Source organism: Lutra lutra, chromosome 4 (assembly GCF_902655055.1).
Source record: "Lutra lutra chromosome 4, mLutLut1.2, whole genome shotgun sequence".
NCBI lineage: Eukaryota > Metazoa > Chordata > Mammalia > Carnivora > Mustelidae > Lutra > Lutra lutra.
Window position 1 is genome coordinate 117,062,930 of NC_062281.1, and position 20,297 is coordinate 117,083,226.

The 20,297-nt window shown below is 34.7% G+C and overlaps 1 protein-coding gene across 5 annotated transcripts in view; it reads left to right on the forward strand.

Annotated features, from left to right (window-relative positions):
• ARHGAP29 (Rho GTPase activating protein 29) overlaps positions 1-20,297 on the forward strand; it is a 75,386-nt gene that overhangs the window by 33,920 nt on the left and 21,169 nt on the right. For all 5 annotated transcript variants that reach the window (XM_047725518.1, XM_047725521.1, XM_047725519.1 and 2 more), the window contains 9 exons: positions 4,240-4,336; positions 4,717-4,789; positions 7,308-7,356; positions 7,840-7,977; positions 8,852-8,916; positions 9,334-9,444; positions 9,549-9,629; positions 9,832-10,020; positions 10,756-10,893. In XM_047725518.1, the coding sequence (XP_047581474.1) occupies positions 4,240-4,336; positions 4,717-4,789; positions 7,308-7,356; positions 7,840-7,977; positions 8,852-8,916; positions 9,334-9,444; positions 9,549-9,629; positions 9,832-10,020; positions 10,756-10,893 (941 nt within the window). The remainder of the gene's footprint in view (positions 1-4,239; positions 4,337-4,716; positions 4,790-7,307; positions 7,357-7,839; positions 7,978-8,851; positions 8,917-9,333; positions 9,445-9,548; positions 9,630-9,831; positions 10,021-10,755; positions 10,894-20,297) is intronic.

Genomic DNA, 20,297 nt, shown 5'->3' on the forward strand with positions numbered 1-20,297 from the left:
CAAAGGTCTGATAAAGTGCATACAGTTCTGTGGAGATAATGTATAAAGAAGAAAGCCAAAGAGAACGCAGGCTGGGTGGGGACGACTATATAAAGTAAGATTATCAATAGACAGATACACAGAACATGACAGCACTCATGTTACTAACTACCAAGCACTGTACTCTAGGTGGTTTACATTTGTTTTCTCAGTCATTTCTTTCAATGATATGCTATTTTACAGATGAAGAAATTGCAGTGAGGTGATGTATTCAGAATAACACCAGGAGTGGTAGAGGTTATATACGAACTCCGGTCCAAAACTCTGAAGCCCCACTTCTTCTAGTTACTAAAACACATTGCTTCTAAGAGTGTAGAATACTTCGAGATGGAAGAAAGTGGTTAATATTTGCAATAATAATAGCAGACGTTATATGCCAGACACCATTAAACTCTGCATGGAGTATCCCATTATTCCTCACAGCAAATTTTTCAGGTCAATACTGTTATTTCTAACCTTATTTTGCAGATAAGGAAGCTTGGGACATAGAGAGGTTTGTCCAAGTTTGCATGTGTATTAAGTGGTGGAGCTGTTGAGAGTTGTAGAGTGGACAAGTAGGATGAAAACTCAGAAGAAGAAAAAAGGTCTCCAAGTTTGACTAATATGTTTTTGTTGGCAGTGTTGTTAAGTGGTGTTGAGTTAAAATAATAACTAACATTTATTGAGCATTTTCTTTGTAACAGGCTCTGTTTTAAGTTAATTCAATTTTTATAACTGTTCTCAAAATACATATTGTTTTCCGCACTTTATAAATGAGGAGACTGAGGCACAGAGCAGTTGCGTTAAGTCCCTAGTAGGGGACAGGGTTTAAGATTTAACCTAGACAGACTGGCTTCAGAACCCATCCTCTTAATCAGGCTGAGCAGACTATTTCTGGTGGCTCAAATCTGGTCTGCTGCCTGTTTTGTAAATAAAGCTTTATCAGAGCATAGCCACTCTTACTCATTTATGTATTACCATATCTCATTTATGTATGGCTCCTTTAGGAATAGTTGCAGCATACCACGTGTCTTGAAAAGTCTAAAATATTTGCTTTCTAGCCCTTTACACAAAGTTTTTCAATCTCTGATAACCATTAGACTGGATGAAAAGCCAAATCCTCGTGAATTTAGTCACAACCTATTTATAGAGGTTTGGCAGTTAAAAAAAAAAAGGAAAAGTTAAATTGGATGGTAACTTTAAGAGGAAAATATGGTAAAATGAAAGTTTTTTTTACAGAGGAAAGATTTGAGTATGTTAGTAGCGTGAGGAAAAAGTGTCAATTGAGTGGGAGATAATAAAAAACTATAGAGGGAGGTGGCACAGGATTTGGAGAATGCAGGAGAGAGTGGAAAGATTTATTACTGGAAAGGAGCCAAAGACTTTTCTTTGAAACACTGAGCAGAAGCAAAAAAGAGAAAAGATATTAGAAATATAGGGCTATTTTGAATTGGAGGCAAGGGCAATAATAGTAATTTTCATTCGATGGTTGTCATTCAAGTAAGGATAAAGGAAGATGGTTGAGATAATTGTCTTTTGGGGATTTGCAATTACTGCTTTTTAAATCTCCCAGTCATGTTTAGTGCTACAGAAGATATAGGTAAGAAAGAAGAAGAAGAATTGTAGAATTTGCTGTAGTGTTATAAGGTGTTTTTTTTTTCTTTAAAGTCTAACAGGTTATGGTTAGGAAATATAAGTAGGCTTTACATTTTTGCTGGTTATAAGTTATTGTAAATAGACATTATAAATTACTATTTAAAGGTGACTTTCCAGTGAGGTTTTTAAAACAGCTTTGTTGAGGTATAATTGATATTCAATAAAGTACATATATTTAAAGGATCCCATTTTATCAATTTTGACATAAAAACCCTTGTGAAACTGTCCCAATCCAGGTAATGGGTGCCCCTCAGTACTCCTTCCTTTCTGTACCTTCTTGTGGCCCCCTTTCACCGATTTTGATAGGTGGTATTTTCATTTTCATTGTGTTCAAAATACTTTCTAATTTCCCTTTTTCTTCTTTGACCCATGGGTTATTTAGAAGTGTGTTAGTTTCTTGGTATCTGGGGATTTTCTAGAGATTTTCCCGTTATTTCTAATTTACTTCCATTTACTCACAGAACATCCTTTACCTGATTTGAATTCTTTTAAATTCATTTTGACTTGTTTTATGAAATGGTCTATCTTGGCAAATATTCAGTGTGTACTTGAAAAGACAGGCATTCTGTTGTTAATAGATGGAGTGTTCTACAAATGTATCTGGCAGAGGAGGCTGATAGTATTGTTGAAGTCTTCTGTATCCTTACTGATTATCCATATATATGTTCTGTCAGTTATTGAGAGAGGGCCATAGCTGTAAATTTGTCTATTTCTCATTGTGGTTCTATTAGGTTTTGCTTCATGGATTTTAAAGTTGTTTATTAGGTGCATAAATGTATAGATTTGTTATGTCCTCTTGATAAATTGACTCCTTCATTATTACAAATTGACTTTTATCCATAATGGTTTCTTTTACCGGGGAATCTACTCTTTGTGGTTTTGGGCACGAAACTGGGGCTCTTGTGAGCTTCCGGTATTCGTTTATCTGTCAAGGTTCTTATCTTTAGTTGCCTTATAGCCAATGTCTTGAAAATGTTTGTTTCCTATATTTTGTTTGAGTTTCTTTCGGTTATCTCAGGCAAAAGTGTAAACCTGTATTTCCATCGTGGCCAGAGCAGAAGTCCAAAACTAGCTTTTAAAATTACTTATGGTGGTTCTTAAAATCTTTCTTTTTGTTTGTATCAGTGATATTTAGAAGAATCTGATGAAAGATGTGGCTCTTAGCCCCTCATACCTACAAATGCTTATCGATGTAAAAGCTTGATTGTAATTTCATGAGACTTAGAGGCTTGAGGCTTCCTTCATCCTGGCTTAGGAGTTCTTGCTTTCCAGCAAGCATTTTCAACCCGACTTGTACACTAGAATCACCTGGGAGAGCTTTTTTTTTTTTTTTTTTAAGATTTTATTTATTTATTTGACAGAGATCACAAGTAGGCAGAGAGGCAGACGGAGAGAGGGGGGAAGCAGGCTCCCTGCTAAGCAGAGAGCCCGATGCAGGGCTTGATCCCAGGACTCCGAGACTGTGACCTGAGCCGAAGGCAGAGGCTTAACCCTCTGAGCCACCCAGGTTCCCCACGTGGGAGAGCTTTTGAACAAATACCTATGCTCCATCAGATTTGTGAAATCTGAATTTTTGGTGGTAAGACCCAGATTTTTGTTTTTAAGACTCCCCAGGTAATTCTGCTGTGCAGCTAAACTTCAGAACAGCTTATTTTAAAGTAAAGGATGGCTTCCTCTTCCCTTGGTCTCTCTACCTTTCCTTTATTGGCAAGGATCCTATGGAGGATGGGATACAGGGAGCCAGTTGCTCCTTAAATTCACCCTGAGTAGAAGGGGTTACTTTGAAAAAAATTGCCAATTCCACCTTCAGATTTTTTTCTTGGTAAATTATATCTGGGCTTTTAACAAAGGTGCATAGAGAAGAAATTAAAATAAGAAAACTTTTTCAGTTATATTTCACGGTTTGCTTCAGCAAAATGTTAGACATTTAGACAAAATGTTAGACATCCCTATGGCAAACAAGAGAAGCAATATATCAATTAAAATGGATCTCAGAGCCCAAGAGCCTGTAAGAAAAAAGGCTATAAATAGGAACTTAAATTTTCTAAAGCATTGGGTGTTTATGTAATAGGTGATATGTATTGTATATGGGATTTATGCTATGTCAAATGTATATGACTTCAATTATTGGTAATTCATAGTGAAAAATATATTTGACCAAAGTAGGCCATAGTGCATTTAACTATTTTTACAAATGCCATAAAGCAATAAGCAAGAGAAAATAGCACTGAGTGCTCTTAATGAGAGGTCTGAGGTAACATGGACTCTGTGACTCTGAGACAGATTGATTTCATGTTGCATCACTTTTTAGATATGTCAAATTATGTAATGCACAGAGTAGTAAGTTTGGAATGCCAGCCACTTGTATGCAGGCCGATTCTTTTGTATGATTTCTTTAATGAAGAACTTGAACATTGTATTTGTTTTGTGTGTTAGGCTTTTCAGTTTCCTAATCTTCTAATGCTTCTAGAAATAACAGTGAGTTTTAAGAGATAAAATGACTTTGTATAAATCTAGTTTAAATTATTTTCTTCCTCATTTATTGTAACCAATTTTTCCCTGTAGCTGTGAACTTCACAGAAGTTAATGAAGAAAACAAAAACGATCTCTTCAGAGAAGTGTTTTCTTCCATTGAGACCTTGGCCTTTACCTTTGGGAATATGTAAGTAGAGGACTGTCATTTAAATTTGGGCCTGGGTTTCTCAAGATAGGTTACATAATTCAGTAGATACATGGAAAGTAAAGTATTAAAATACAAAATATTATCACAACACTGGAAAGAATATGTTCATTATTTCATTGTTGTTTTGTTACTGTATTTGACAGTGTCTGTACAGTTGTTCGGAAGCAACATCCATTTGCAAGTGACTATGTGGTTTATGTGAATAGATTCCTAGAGTTTATTTCTAAGGTTCTTGCTTTAAAAAAAAAAAAAAGTATTCTGGATGACATGTTGAATGTGAAGCCTGTAACCGAGCAATGAAATGACTTGTCTTATTATTTCTATTTCTTTCTTTTTTTTTTTTTAACTTCCCTGGATAGCTTGACAAACTTCCTTATGGGAGATGTAGGCAATGATTCATTATTGCGACTGCCTGTTTCTCGAGAAAGTAAGGTAGGCCAAGTTTGTGTGAAAGCAGAGACTTTAATATTTTTAACTTAATATTTCAATAATTTCAACATTAGTCTTTGATAATTTTTGAGTTGAGCAAGAAAAACAGATCAGTTCATTTTAATATGATAATTTATGGTCAGTTTCTGGAGCAAAAATTTAATTATACTTTTTAAATGGAGCTATCATTTTAAAAGAATATATCTGGTAGTTTTATGGTGTCCTCTGTAAGGAATCTATATGTCATAGGATCCAGAATTTTAGCAAGTAATTCTTAACCATTTTTCTCCCCTGACATTGTCACAGTTCTCAAAGACTGGTGGAAACTTAGAAAAATAACACAAGAAGTAAAGAGGGTGTTAATCCTTTCACACATCCTATAGTTTGTTACCGTGACATATTTATTAAGAGGCTGTAGGTCTTAATTCTCCCTAAGAGCAGTATGTCAGAGGATTGTAGTTCCAATTCCCAGTTTATTTTTTTTTTTTAAAGATTTTGTTTAATTATTTGAGAGAAAAAGAGCAAGAGAGAGAGCATGAGTGGCAGGGGGTGGGGGACAGGTAGAGGGAAAAGGAGAAGCAGACTCCCCCCGCTGAGCAGGGAGCCTGAAGAGGAGCTCCCTGGGATCATGACCTGAGCCAAAGGCAGTCACTTAACCGTCTGAGCCACCCAGGTGCCCTCCGACTTCCAATTTAAAGAAAAATTGTTTTGAAATAATAGAACACGAGGAATGTTTGTAGAATATTGCTTTAAAGATTATAGTAGTAATATTTTGATTTGACTGAAATTTTTTCACTAAATGCAAGCTATTTTTTAAAACTGCAGTAGGGACATGCACTAATAGTTTCTTTTCAAGGATGTTCCAAATCCAAAAGGAGTTTGACAAATATTTGAAAATGTGCCAGTTATTTCTGTTATATCAAAATAATGTAAAAACTGCAGGTCTTTCTTAAAATGATATAAAATATGAATGATTAGTTGAAGCATTTGTTATATATACTATAATATTGAGAAAACAATTGATTATTTCTGAAGTTATCCATTGACAAATCAAGGATAGTGTATAAATCTTCATGAAGAATTTTAAGATCCTTAAATATTTTGCTATTTATCATTTTTCTTCAATTTTTTCTTTTCAAACATACTACTAATTCAGAAGATGGAATAACATTTTATCTGTGTGACAAGGCTCTGAAGAACTAAAATTTTAGGTGTGAATCTTATTTCCTGTTCCTGTTGGCTCTATTGTGTGCACATACTACACTAATTCCTAATAGGAAAATACTTTTCCTTTCTTTTCTTTTGCACCTTATTTACCTTTTTACAATTTTTAATTAACCTAAGAGATTAAGCTTTAAAAGTCCATGATAAATAATGCTCCTTTGGTTTGAAGAGTTTGAAAAATACTTTAAATAACAATTGCCATTTATTTAATAGTGTTTATTATGTACCATGCCCTGTGCTAAACCTATATTATCTTAAGCCTTAAAGTAGCCTTATGAAAGTAGTGTTCATATCCCCATTTTACAGAAGGGCAAACCAGAGTTAAATAAGCCTAAATATATAGTCCAGTGTCATATAGCTACTAAGTGATAGAGCTGGACATTAGACCCAGGTCTCTGATTCCTTTTGCATTGAGTCCCTGTGTAGTCTGTGTTGCCCAGCCAAACAGATCTCGCAATTTTGGCAGATATGTTTTTCCTGCACTGTCTAGTAAGGTAGTCACTTACCACATGTATGTAGCTTTTTAAATTTAAGTTAATTAAAATAAATAAAATTGGGGTGGCTGGGTGATTCAGTACTTAAGCGTCTACCTTCAACTCAGGTCATGATCCCAGGGTCCTAGGATCAAGCCCCACATGGGGCTCCCTGCTCAGCGGGAAGCCTGCTTCTCCCTCTCCCCCTCTGCCTGCTTGTGTTCCCTGTCTCACTGTCTCTCTCTCTCTCTTTCAAATAAATTAATTAAATAAATAAATGTTGAGAATATACTTCTCATTTTATAATCATCATTACATTAGCCACTTTTCATATGCTCAGATAGCTGGACAGTGCAGATACAGAACATTTCCATCATCATAGAAAGTTCTGCACTAAGTTGTCCACTAGACTTTCAGAGAAATGCTTATCAAATGATAAAAGGGTAAAAGATGGCTGGAAGAAACAGGTCTTTGTCTTCAGTTTAAGTGAAAATCTATTTAGATTGTTTCTATAACTTCCTGACTAATATTTTTGAAATCTGTAGAATTTAAAGTTTTGAATGTATTTATTAATGTTAACTAATGCTGTTAGTAAACAATGAGGTCATTTATTCTTGAGTCTTGAGAACTGCAATTGTAAAAAGGTATGTAATTCTTACAAGATGTGGCATTTAAATAGATTACTTAGGCCCTTTGAGTTCTAAATACTTGAAATTCTTTAACAGGAATTATGTCACAGTAACAAATTAGAGTGAAAAATTTCTGAAGCAAAGATCTGTTATCTTCTGCTCTAATCTTAAATTTGTTTTCTTCCATGTTGTAAGTCTTTTGAAAATGTTTCTGTGGAATCCGTGGACTCATCCAATGAAAAAGGTAATGCTTGAGGTACTTAGAATCTTAGTCAAATTTTTGCAGTTCCTTCCTTTCTTTCTTCTCTCTCTCTTTTTTTTAACCAATCCCCAACTTCCTGCAGTTACTTTCAATACATGTTTTGGATTATTTAATCTCTTCTTGCTCAGTAACCTGAAGTATTCATTTTTAACACAAAATGTTGTGTAAAATTTTGCATAAAAACTTCAGAAAAAAGATCTGCCAGAATAGATAGTAGATAGGTAATATAGAGATGGATCAAGAATTACATAGGGTTTATAACCTGATGAATAATAGAAATATATATTAGGATAAAAAATATAATTTGAAACCATTTTAAGTTTAAACTGTGACCTTTGATTCTAAATTTGTCACTTGTTTTTTTTTTTAAACAGTTTTCATTGAAGAACATCTTAGGATTTGAATGCTGCTTTGTTTAGAGTTATGTGCTAATATTTGATATGTACTTGATGTTTTTATTTTCAGGAAATTTTTCTCCTATAGAACTAGACAGCGTGCTATTGAAGAACACTGATTCTGTAGAATTGGCTTTGTCTTATGCCAAAACATGGTCAAAATATACCAAGAACATAGTTTCATGGGTTGAAAAGAAGCTTAACTTGGGTGAGTTGCCCTTTGGGGCATCTGATTAACTTTGGAGTGTAAGAACTAAATTGTTTGCAATTCATTTTGTATAGGCGATGACTAATATTCCAAATTAGTAGCTGCTTCATTATAGTGAATAAAATCATTGTCCATTTTCTCTTCTTAAAATAGGAAAGACTCTACTTACAATAAATGTACTTATTGAACATTACTGCGGGCCAACCACTTGATCTGGGGACACAAAGACAAATAGTATACTGTCTTTGCCTTTAAGGAAGTCATATTCCAATGGGCAAAAAGAAATGCAATCAGATAATATGGTTAAAAGAAATAAAAGCAACAATAGCTGTATGAGCACTGGCCATGGAAACATTTTAATAGCTAGTATTTTCCCAGTGTTTTACAGTTGACAAAATACTTTCATACCCTATACCTCATTTAATCCTTACCAAAACCCTGGAAAGAAGGCAAGAAAAGAACTATTCCCATTTTACAGCTCAGACAAACAAGACAGGTGATTTGCCTAAAGTCTGATAGCAGATTTGTGTAGGATTATATGGCACTAACTGGAAGAATATGGGATTTGCCCAAATCCTGTGTTCTTTCTACCAAAATTATTTGCTATAAGTAGAGATGCCCTTCAGAAGCACCTGACTAACCTTATAAAAGGGCAATACACAGGCCTAGGTCCCATCTCCAAGAGAAGTGAAGCCAATGTATTTTGCAAGTTTCCTAGTTGGTTTTGATGAGCACTTTGAATGAGAATCATGGTATCATATAATGTAAGCTAGTGTGTGTGTTCACTCTTTAACTTGGAATCATAAATAATTTTAGAGTATGGAGGGAAAAAAGAAGTTAATTTACCTTCTGATGCTTTCTTTGACCTTTTCAGAATTGGAGTCCACTAGAAACGTTGTCAAGTTGGCAGAGGCAACTAGAAGTAATATTGGAATGCAGGTGAGTGTTCAGTGACCACCTAGGGTATTGGACCAGGAGGTTAGCTGAATGAGCTCATGGTAGCGCCTTATGAAGTCAGAGACGTGTGTACTAAATACAGGGAAGAAGTGAGATGCTCATGCTGAGCGAAATAAAAGCCTTTTAAACTTAACGTGGAGACCCATTATGAAAAAAATTGGAGTATTCACAATTTTATACAAATGTTGATTGTTTTGTTAGCCACTAGTCTTGCCTACCTAGTTTTATAATTAACATTCTTCAGTATCTTTCTCATATAGTCATCTTTGTGACTAGTCATCTGTCTGCAGAAAAATGTCTAAACTTAAAATTTCTCCCTCTGAAGAGAATAGTTGGGGTGTGTCTAGTACTCTAGTGCTATTTCCATTGGATAATTTATTTTTCAATTTTAATTTCTAGGAGTTTATGCCACTGCAGAGTCTGTTTACCAGTGCCCTTCTTAATGATATAAAGAACAGTCGCCTTTTACAACAAACAATTGCAGCTCTCCAAGCCAACAAATTTGTGCAGGTAAAAATTTCTATGTATAATACAATTTTTTTTTTTTAATAACAGCATAGCTTTAGAAAACAGCTTTTTTTTTTTTCTTTCTTGTTTTAAAATACCCTTGACAGCCTCTACTTGGGAGGAAAAATGAAATGGAAAAACAAAGGAAAGAAATAAAAGAACTTTGGAAACAGGAACAAAATAAGATGGTGAGTATTATTATGGAGTTTCATTTACCTACTTGTGAACATCTGAAATCATCTCTAGTATGTAAGCATCTACCCTGGAGATGCATTCCTTTATAGTTTTTCTAAAATGCTATTTTAACTATTTTGTTGAAATATGCTAATGAAACTCATACATTAGGGTTTGTTTTTTATTCTGTATTTAATACTTCCCCCCCCTATATAGCTGGAAACAGAGACTGCTCTTAAAAAGGCAAAATTGTTATGTATGCAACGTCAAGATGAGTATGAAAAGGCAAAATCTTCCATGTTTCGTGCAGAAGAGGAGCATCTGTGCTCGAGTGGTGGATCGGTAAAAAATCTCAACAAGCAGCTAGAAAAAAAGCGAAGGTTGGAAGAGGAGGCTCTTCAAAAAGTAATCATCTTTGTTGTTATTTGCAAGTTGAATTAGCAATAATCTGTGAAGGCTTTCGTTCTCAAGTGTTAGTATGCATCAGGATTGCCTGGACGGCTTGTTAAGACAGGTTATTGGGCCACACATCCAGGATATCAGATTCAGTAGCTCCAGGGCTGGCCCCAAACAGCCTGTGCTTCTAACAGGTTTCCAGGTGGTGCTGCTGCTGTTGGTGATCGGGATCCACACTTTGAGAACCAGTATGCTAAGAGATTTTTGCTTATCTTTCAAATATTTTATTTTGTTTCTGAAAAAGTATCTTAGAGAGGCAGTAGTTTAATATTTTTTACTTCGTTGTTCAGGAAGTTCACTTTTTAGGCAACTGAATGTATGTGTGTGCTAGTTCTAGTACCTGATAGCAAAGCTAGGCTAGAGCTTTATATTGCTTATGAAATATAATTTGATGAAACCTGTAAGATTATATAGAAAATGATAAATAGAAAAGGCTGTTAAATTGAATTAGGCATTCATTTTGTGGACAGTATACTAATTGTAAATCCTACTTGACTATGCCTTTGAGTCGCTGACCAGAACAGATTGTTATCTTTAGAAATATTCTATTTAAAACAGACTAGTTAATTTTTATGCAAAAGGTTTTTTCAGTTATTTCCATTGAGTTTTATTATAATAAGTATTTGTTTTAAAATATAAATTCTAGTGATCAGTGTCATTTTTTTTTCTGTGGTATTCTTGAAGGTAGAAGAAGCAAATGAACTCTACAAAGTTTGTGTGACAAATGTTGAAGAGAGACGAAATGATCTGGAAAATACCAAAAGAGAAATTTTAACACAACTCCAGAAACTTGTTTTTCAGTGTGATCTTACCCTTAAAGCTGTAAGTATTTTGTTCAGTATTTGGAAGGCCAGGGGCAAAAAGGGTATAAACAACTGCAGAAGGGAAAAGGGTGCTTGATGAGTCAGGATTCTTCGGGGATTTAGTTTCTAAAATTAATGAAACATTTAGAGTTTGGAAAACTGACTTTCCGCTTTTAAATAGTGGTAAATGGTTTGAGTTACATTTTTTTTCTGGTCCCCCACCCAGTGGATCAGTGATTTGTCCAATTAAAGTCTGAGAGTTTGAAATTGCCTCTAAGCCACTGTCTTTCTTGGCTTGGTTGACAGAATGGATTTGATTGTTGAAACTTCTGTCAGCACTATGAGATCTATTCTTTAGAATTGAGTAAACTAAATATTAAAATTGAACCTAGGAATTTATTTAGGGGAAAAAAAAGCATTCTGCCCTCAAAGGTTTTTATTTGCCTCTTTAAAATGACTTGTATAAAAAGTTTATAAATAAAATACCTTTTTTTGATGTACATTTCACAAGTTTTAACACGTATAAATTTGTGTAGCCAGCACCATCACAATCAGGATTCAGAAGAATTCCATCACTCCAAAAAAGTTTACTCATGCTGCCCCTTTGTAGTCAGACTCTCTCCCCACCCCCTAGCCCCTGGCAAGGGTTGGTATGTTCTCTGTCTTTCTAGCTTGATCTTTTCCAGAGTGTCATATAAATGGAATCCTATGTGACTTGGAGACTGACTTCTTGTACTCAGCATAATTTCTTTGAGATTCTTCAATGTTATGCTTGTATCAAAAGTTCATTTCTTTCTATTGCTGAGTAGTATTCCATTATATGAATGTACCATAGTGTTTATCCATTCATCAGTTAGACATCTATGCTGTTTCCAATTTTGGGTGATTGTGAATATAATTCACATATTATATTGTGAATATAATTCAACAGCTATGAATATTTGTCTCTAGGTTTTTGTGTGAATATAAGCTTTCATATTTCTAGGGTAAGCTCCTAGGAGTGAGATTACTGGATGTTATGGTAAATGTCTGTTTAACTTCATAAGAAATTGATAAATTGTTTTCCAGAATGGCCATAACATTTTCATTCTAACCAGTAATATATGAGAGTTCTGATTGTTCTGCATCCTTGACAATACTTGTCGGTTGTTAAATTTTAACTGTTCTAATATGTGTGTACTGGTAGTTGTTTTAATTTGTGTTTCTGGAGTGACTAATGATATTGAGCATCTTTTCAAGGACTTATTTGCAGTCTGTATTTTGCCATTTTTAAAAATTCAGTCCTCCCCTTATTATTGAGCTTGCACATTTTGTCTTCCAGTCTGAAACTTTTTATTCTTTTAGCAGTTTGTTTCAGGGAATAAAAGGTTATAATTTCGATCGAATCTAACTTATCAATTTCTTCTTTTATGTGTCATGCTTTTCACATTATTTCTAAGAGAGTTTCAGAGTCACAAAGACTTCTATGTTTTCTCCTAAAATTTTTATAGTTTGACATTGATGTATGATCTGTTTTGATGTACTTTTTATATAAGGTGTGAAGTACACATTAAGGTTCATTTTTTGCATATAGATGTTGTGTTAAAATTATGCCTGTGAGACTTTAATTTATGGAGGTGACTGAATGCTGACATGGAGAGGTCAATGTTACTGAAAGATGAATTGATTACTTATATTTCCCAAGGGAAGGGGATGTGCTGTACCATGTAGGGCCACAGAAGTACCAGGTTTGGTGAAGAAGAGACAGGAGTGAGGGGAAAGCTGAGTACAGAGCCTTATTGGGGTTTCCAAGGGGAAAACAAGGTGGGGCAGGAAAAGCAGTATAGGATTGGCTAGTTTGATGATCGGTCTCTCTTTGCTTAGTACCTGGCCCTGGGATGATTTAGAGCAGGAGACAGTAACAGCTTGGTGTGTGAGAATTAGATAATGAGGTTGTTCGGGTAGCATATGAAAGACATTACCCCACTGCTGCCCACCCCTGTGCTAAGAATTGGTTAGCCCTGGGAGGAGTAGACTTTCCTCACCCAGAAAACTTTTTAAGATGTCGAAACATGGGGCGCCTGGGTGGCTCAGTAGGTTAAGGCGCTGCCTTCGGCTCAGGTCATGATCTCAGGCCTGCTCAGCAGGGAGCCTGCTTCCTCCTCTCTCTCTGCCTGCCTCTCTGCCTGCTTGTGATCTCTCTCTGTCAAATAAATAAATAAAATCTTAAAAAAAAAAAAAAGATGTCGAAACATTATAAAATACAAAAAATAAAAAACATTGTTAATACAGGTGTCCACTTGTTTCAGTGCCGTTTGTTGAAAACATTGTGCCATCTCCATTGATTTGTCTTTGCATCTTGGTCAAAAATCAATTGACCATATTTTTATAGGTCAATTTCTAGATTTTCTCTTCTGTTCCATGGGTATATGTGCTTGTCATGTCCAAACTCTACTACTGTGTTGATTACTGTTTTATAGCAAGTCTTAAAATCAGATAGTGTGAATCTTCAACTTTTTTTTTCCAGAATTGTTTTGAGTATTTAAGATCCTTTGGCCATAAAAGCATTGGAATCACTTGTGGTATCTACAAACAAATCTGCAGACATTCTCATTGAAATTGAGTTAAATCTTAGATCAGATGGGAAGAATTGACTACATATGTAGCATCTTAACTCTATAGAGAAAGTTGTTCAACCCATGAAGACAGTATGTCTCTCCATTTTTTTAGATACATGATATTTTTTTCATTTCATTTTATTTCTTTTCAGTGTTCCAGAATTCATTTTTTATGCACCACACCCAGTGTTCTGTGCAATATGTGCCCTCCATAATACCACCACCAGGCTCACCCAACCCCCTACCCCCCTTCCCTCCAAAACCCTCAGTTTGTTTTTGAGTCCAGAGTCTCTCATGGTTTGTCTCCCCTTCTGATTTCTCCAAGCTGATTTCTAGATACATGATATTTTTTTAATCAGCAACTTTGTAGTTTTCAACATAAAAGTTTTTCACATGATTTGTTAGATTTAAACCTCTGTATGTATGTATTTATTTGGGCAGCTATTGTCAATGTGACATATAGATAAATCAATAGATAAATACATACCACATATAATTTATGTGTGTGTATCTGTGCACACATATTTCTTTAATTTCAGATTTCAGTTCATTATTAGTATCTAGGAATACAAGTGATTTTTGTATGTTAATCTTGTATCTTGCAAACTTGCTAAAACTAAATAGTTCTAGAACTTTTTTTGTAGAATCATTGGGGTTTTCTACATAGAAAGTCATGCTATCTACAAATAGGGACAGTTTTATTTCTTCCTTTCCAATCTGTATTCCTCTTATTTCTTTTTATTTCTGCCCTGGCTAGAGCTTCCAGTTCATTATTGAATAGGATTGGGTGAGAGAAGATATGTTTGTTCTATTCTGGACTTTAAGAGCAAAGCACTTAGTCTTTCACCATTACATATGATGATAACTAAAGGTTTTTTGATGATGCCCTTTCTCAGATAAGGAATTTCCCCTTTTTCTAGTTTGCCGATGGTTTTATGATAAAGATGTTGGATTTTTTTTTTTTCCACTGCTGAGAACTTTGGGGTTGTTATTGCAGCACAAGCTAGCATAACTGTCTGCTTCAGTATATAACTGAATATATATGTACATATATTCTTTAGTCCTTTATATACTATATACTATGTCATGTATACCTAAATATGATAGAGGAACATCTTTAGAACAAATAATATATAACTACAATTTATGGGGTTTAAGATGCAGTTTTTACTAATTACATTATTATAAACATTTATAATTGTGTCTGCTTTTTTTAAAAAAAGATGTTGAATTTATCAAGTGATTTTTTTCCATCATTTGATTGATGTGATAATACAATTTTTCTTTTATAGTCTACTAATATGATGGATTGCATTGATGTTTGAGTGCCGAACTGGTCTTGCATTCCTGGATAAGCTGCTTTTGGTTGTGATGCATTGTTCCTTTATATATTGCTGGATTCGATTTGCTAATATTTTGTTGAGTATTTTTTTCTTTTTATTCTCTGTTAATAAAAGACATTGGTATGTTATTTTTTTTCTTATACTATATCAAGTTTAATATCAGGGTAATTCTGGCCTTATAAAATGAGTGGGGAGGTGTTCTTTCTTGTCAGTATTCTGGAAGAGATTGTGTAAAATTGGTGTTATTTCTTCAGTTGTTTGATGGCATTCTCTGGTGAAAGCATCTGGGCTTGGGGTTTTCATTTTTGGAAGAATTTTTACTATGTTTTGAATTTCTTTTGAGAATAAGCCTATTTGAGCTAATTATTTCTTTTTGAGTGAATTTTGGTAGTGGCTTTCATGGGCCTTCGTCCCAGTTGTCTAATTAATGTGCACAGAGTTGTTCATAGTTTTTCTTTATCCTTCAGTGACTCAGTAGGCTGTACTGATATCCTCTCTTTGACTCATGATATTGGTAATTTGTACCTTTCTCTCTCTGCTTATTCTGGCTAGATAGAGATTTATTAATTTTACTGACCTTTTTGAAGAACTAGCTTTTAATTTTCATTGGTTTCTCTATTGTTATTTTTAAATTTTTATTTATTTCTGTTTGCTTTGGGTTTATTTTTCTTTTCTTTTTAGTTTCGTAATGGTGGAAGCTTAGATTGTTCATTGAGACCTCCCTGCTTTTTGTTTTCTTTTTTTTTCCTAAGATTCTACTTATATATTTATTTGAGAGAGTGAGTGAAAGAGACTATAAGCAGGGGCAGAAGGAGAGGGAGAAGCGGACTCTTTTGCTAAGCAGGAAGTGTGATGTGGGGCTTGATCTCAGGACCCTGGGATCATGACCTGAGCTGAAGGCAGATGCTTCACCGACTGAGCCACCCAGGTGCCCCAAGACCTCCCTGCTTTTTTAATATAAATATTTAATCATTTAGATTTCTCTCTAAGCACTGCTTATCTATATTGCACAAATTTTGAATTTTATATTTCTATTTTTGTACAATATAAAATATTTCCTAATTTCCCTTGAGACTTCATTTTGACCTATGGATAGTATAGAAACTGATTGTTCAATTTCCAAGTATTTGAGAATTTTCTGGTTAAATTCCTGATACTGATTTCTAGCTTAATTCTGTTATGATGAGAGAAATATTTTATATAATTTCAATTTTCTTTTTGTTTTGGTTTGTTTTGTGATTCATCATATGGTCTATCATGGAACATATCATGCATATACTTTTAAAAATGTTCTGCTCTTGTTGGCTGGAACTTTGTAAATGTCAATTGGTTATTGTTGGTTTATGGTGCTATTTATTTCTTCTATATCCTTGATGGTTTACTTTTTTCTTCCATCAACTACAGTGAAATGAGGAGTTCTTTTAAGTTTTTATTTAAATTCCAGTTAATTATGGGGCGCCTGGGTGGCTCAGTGTGTTAAAGCCTCTGCCTTCGGCTCAGGTCATGATTCTAGAGTCCTGGGATCGAGCCCCACGTCGGGCTCTCTGCTCGCCAGGGAGCCTGCTTCCCTTCCTCTCTCTCTGCATGCCTCTCTGCCTATTTGTGATCTCTGTCTGTCAAATAAATAAATAAAATCTTTTAAAAAAATAAATTCCAGTTAATTAACATACAGTGTAATATCAGTTTCAGGTGTACAATTTAGTGTTTCAGCATTTCCATACAACACCCATTGTTCATCACAACAAGTATATTCCTTAATCATTCACCTATTTAACCCACCTTCTACCCATTTCCCCTCTGGTAACCAGTTTATTCAGAGAAAGGAGTTCTAAAGTCTTCAACATAGTGTATATTTTTACTTCTGTCAGTTTTTGTTTTATGAATTTTGAAACTCATTTGCTTGTGTATTAATAATTGCTATATATTCTTGGTGAATTGATCCTTTTAGCCTTATGAAATGTCTTTTTTAATCCTGGCCATTTTTATTGCTTTTTAGTCTTTATTTAATACTGATATAGCTATTTCAGTTTTCTTTCTATTATTTTTATTATGGTATATTTTTTCCATTCTTCTACTTTGAGTTTTATCATCATATTTAAAGTGAATTTCCTTTTTTTTTTTTTAAAGATTTTATATATTTGACAGACAGAGATCACAAGTAGGCAGAGAGGCAGACAGAGAGGGAGGAAGCAGACTCCCCACTGAGCAGAGAGCCCAATACGGGGCTTGATCCCAGGACCCTGAGATCATGACCTGAGCCAAAGGCAGAGGCTTAACCCACTGAACCACCCACGCCCCTAAAGTGAATTTCTTATATAGCATATAGTTCCATATTGATTTTTTAAAAATCTGTTTTGATAATCTCTATCTTTTAAGTTAAATATTTAGACAGTTTATATTTAATGAAAATGTATGTTAAGAATTAGGCCTACTTTTCTCTTTTTTTATTTGTACCTTGTGTTTTCCTTCATTTGTTTGTTTCCCTTTTGCTGTCTTATATTGGATAATTTGATAATTTTTTAGAATTATGTATAATTTATATTACAGATTTAATTTAATCTATTTTTATTTATGTGTTAGAGTTACATTTTTATTTACCTGACGTGCTTATTTGCATTTTATTATCTACATTTTAATTTCCTGGGCTTTTGACTGTATGTCTTTTTACAGGGTTTTTTGTTTGTTTGTTTGTTTTAATGGTTGCACTAGGGCTATATTTATAAAAACTTTTCACTGGCCTATGTAGAACTAACATTTTACCCCTTCAGGTGGAACGTAGAAACCACATAGTCTTACCATGTAAGTCCTTTTTACTTGTTTTGGGTTGTAATTGGTATGTGTATGTTCTATCTATATACCTTGAAAACCTCACCAGACAATTTAAAATTTTTGTTTTCAAAAGTCACATGTTTTAGAAAAGAGAAGTCATCTTTTTTTTTTTTTAAGAATTTATTTATTTATTTGACAGAGGGAGATCACAAGTAGGCAGAGAGGCAGGCAGAGAGAGAGAGAGAGGAGGGAGCAGGCTCCCTGCCAAGCAGAGAGCCCGATGTGGGACTTGATCCCAGGACCCTGAGATCATGACCTGAGCCGAAGGCAGAGGCTTAACCCACTGAGCCACCCAGGCGCCCGAGAGGTCATTTTTTTAAATTACCAGATATTTACTGTTGCTGTTTCTACTCTTCCATTTCTAAGGTTCTTTTCCTTTGATATCGTTTCTCTCTTTTCTAAAGAATTTCCTTTAGCATTTCAGTTACAGCAGGTCTTCTGGTGGTGAATTCTGTATTTCATCTGAGAATGTCTTTATTTCATCTTTATTCCTGAAGGACATTTTCATTTGATAAAGAATTTGTTCTTTTCTTCAACACTTTAAAAATGTCCTTCTGGCCTCTGTGTTTCTAATGAGAAATCCATAGTCATTTGAATTTTTGCTTCCTCAATGTGGAATGTGTTGTGGGTTTTTTGTTATGTTTTTTGCTTGCAAGATTTTTTTTCTTTGTCTTTGGTTTTCAACATTTTGATTATAGTTTACTTGGGTGTGAATTTTGTTGAATTTATTGCTTGGGGTTCCCTGAGCTGCTTAAATCTGCAGGTTTGACTCTTGTAATATTTGGGAAGTTTTCAGCTATTGTTTCTTCAAAAAATTTTTATAGCACTCTGTCCTGTTGCTCTAAGACCAGTGACTCAAATTTTAGACCTTTGTTTTTTCTCTATGGGTTGGTGAGGGAGGTGTCTTTCCCCCCCCCCCAATCTTTTCTCTTGATTGTTGATCTATTGATCTGTCTTCAAGTTCACTGTCTTTCCTTTGTTATCTCTATTTTCCTATACAGTTAAAACAGTAAATTTTTTTGTTTGAGATATTTTTCTGTTTCTTTTTTATATCTTCCATTTCTGTGCTTAGACTTGAGTCTTCCCATGTTTTAAGATTATTTGCTCTTACATATTTAGACTGTCATATAGCTGCTTTAAAAGTCTTTATCCGATAATCCAAAAAGGTGAGTCATCTCAGGGTTAGTGTCTATTTATTGTCTTTTCTCTTGTGTGTTGATGAGATTTCCTGGTCCATCATGTAGCAAGTAATTTTGGATGGTATTCTGGACTTTTCTGTATTTCTTTATATGACTCAGGGTCGTCTTTCTAACCTATGCTGAATGCTGATTTTTTAAAAATTTTAGCAGGCATTTGATCGAGTTATGTTCACTCTACAGCTCCTAAGGAGTCCCTTCCAAGTCTTCTAGCTGTGCAACTTAGCTAACCTACTCTGCTACTATTGAGGGCCAAGGAAGGAAAGGATAAAGACATAAAACAATAGGAATTTCAGACCCTTCACTCTTTAGATCCAGTTTATCTGGTCCTAGAGAAGAATTCACCTCAAAGTTATAGATGTCTGTTTGGCTGCTACTGCCATCAGTGCCATAGCACCACAGTTTAGTGCCTGGGACTTGCTTTGGGGCTGGAGGACAAGAGAAAATAAACAGAGAAAAGAAACCAGAGAGTCCCCCCGCCCAAACTCTTTCAGTCACATGTCTTTGAATAGGAGTTCAGTATTGCCTGGGAAACAGTAGCAAAAGAAATAACAGGAAGCATACCCCTGGATTGCTCATACCTCAATTTGTTGTTTCTTTCCACAATCTGCCTGCTGCCATTTATTTTCCAGAGTTCTCAGAAAGTTGAGAATTTGGTGGGAAACCGGGGAGGGGGGGAGGTGGTAAGCCTATTCCATTTGAATCAGAAAGTCTCCATAAAATGTTCCTTAGTATTTAAAATCGTATCTCATTTGTTTACCGAATTCTGATTAATGTGTGATTAATTTAAAGAGAAAATTTTAGCAAAATGATTGAAAAGAATTATAAAAAATCCCAGGATTCAAAATTACATTATGAGTTACTTAGGCCAACCTTTACACTTGACAAGCCCTTTTCACCTCAGACAATAGCTCATGAGAGCTAAGATTGATATGTACCTGCCAGTGTATTAAGTTCTTTGCCTACATTAACTCATTTCATTCTCACACAATCCCATTAGGTAAATACAACTGTTTTTAGCTCCATCTTATTGGTAAAGAAACTAAAGTTTAGAAAACCTGTCTTCTCAAAACATGGTCCTTGGGCCCGACACATTATCTTTACATTGGGAGCCTATGAGGAATGCAGAATCTTGGGTTTCAACTCAGACTTTTGAAATCAGAATCCGCATTTTGAACAAGAATCCCCCACATGATTCATTTGCACATTAGCTTTTTATGAAGGATTTGCTTAAAGAATTTACAAATAACTTGATCAAGGTCACCCAGCATGTAAATTGTAAAGCTAGGGTAGAACCTGATTGAATGACTTCAGAACCTGTGCTCTTAAATACCGTGCTGTCTTGCCGAATGATTATTTAGCCTGTGTGTGACAACTCTAAAATTAATATAATTTTTATATTGAGCTAAAAGGAAATCTGTTTCTTGTGGACCTTTCAAGTTATACCATATTCCTATA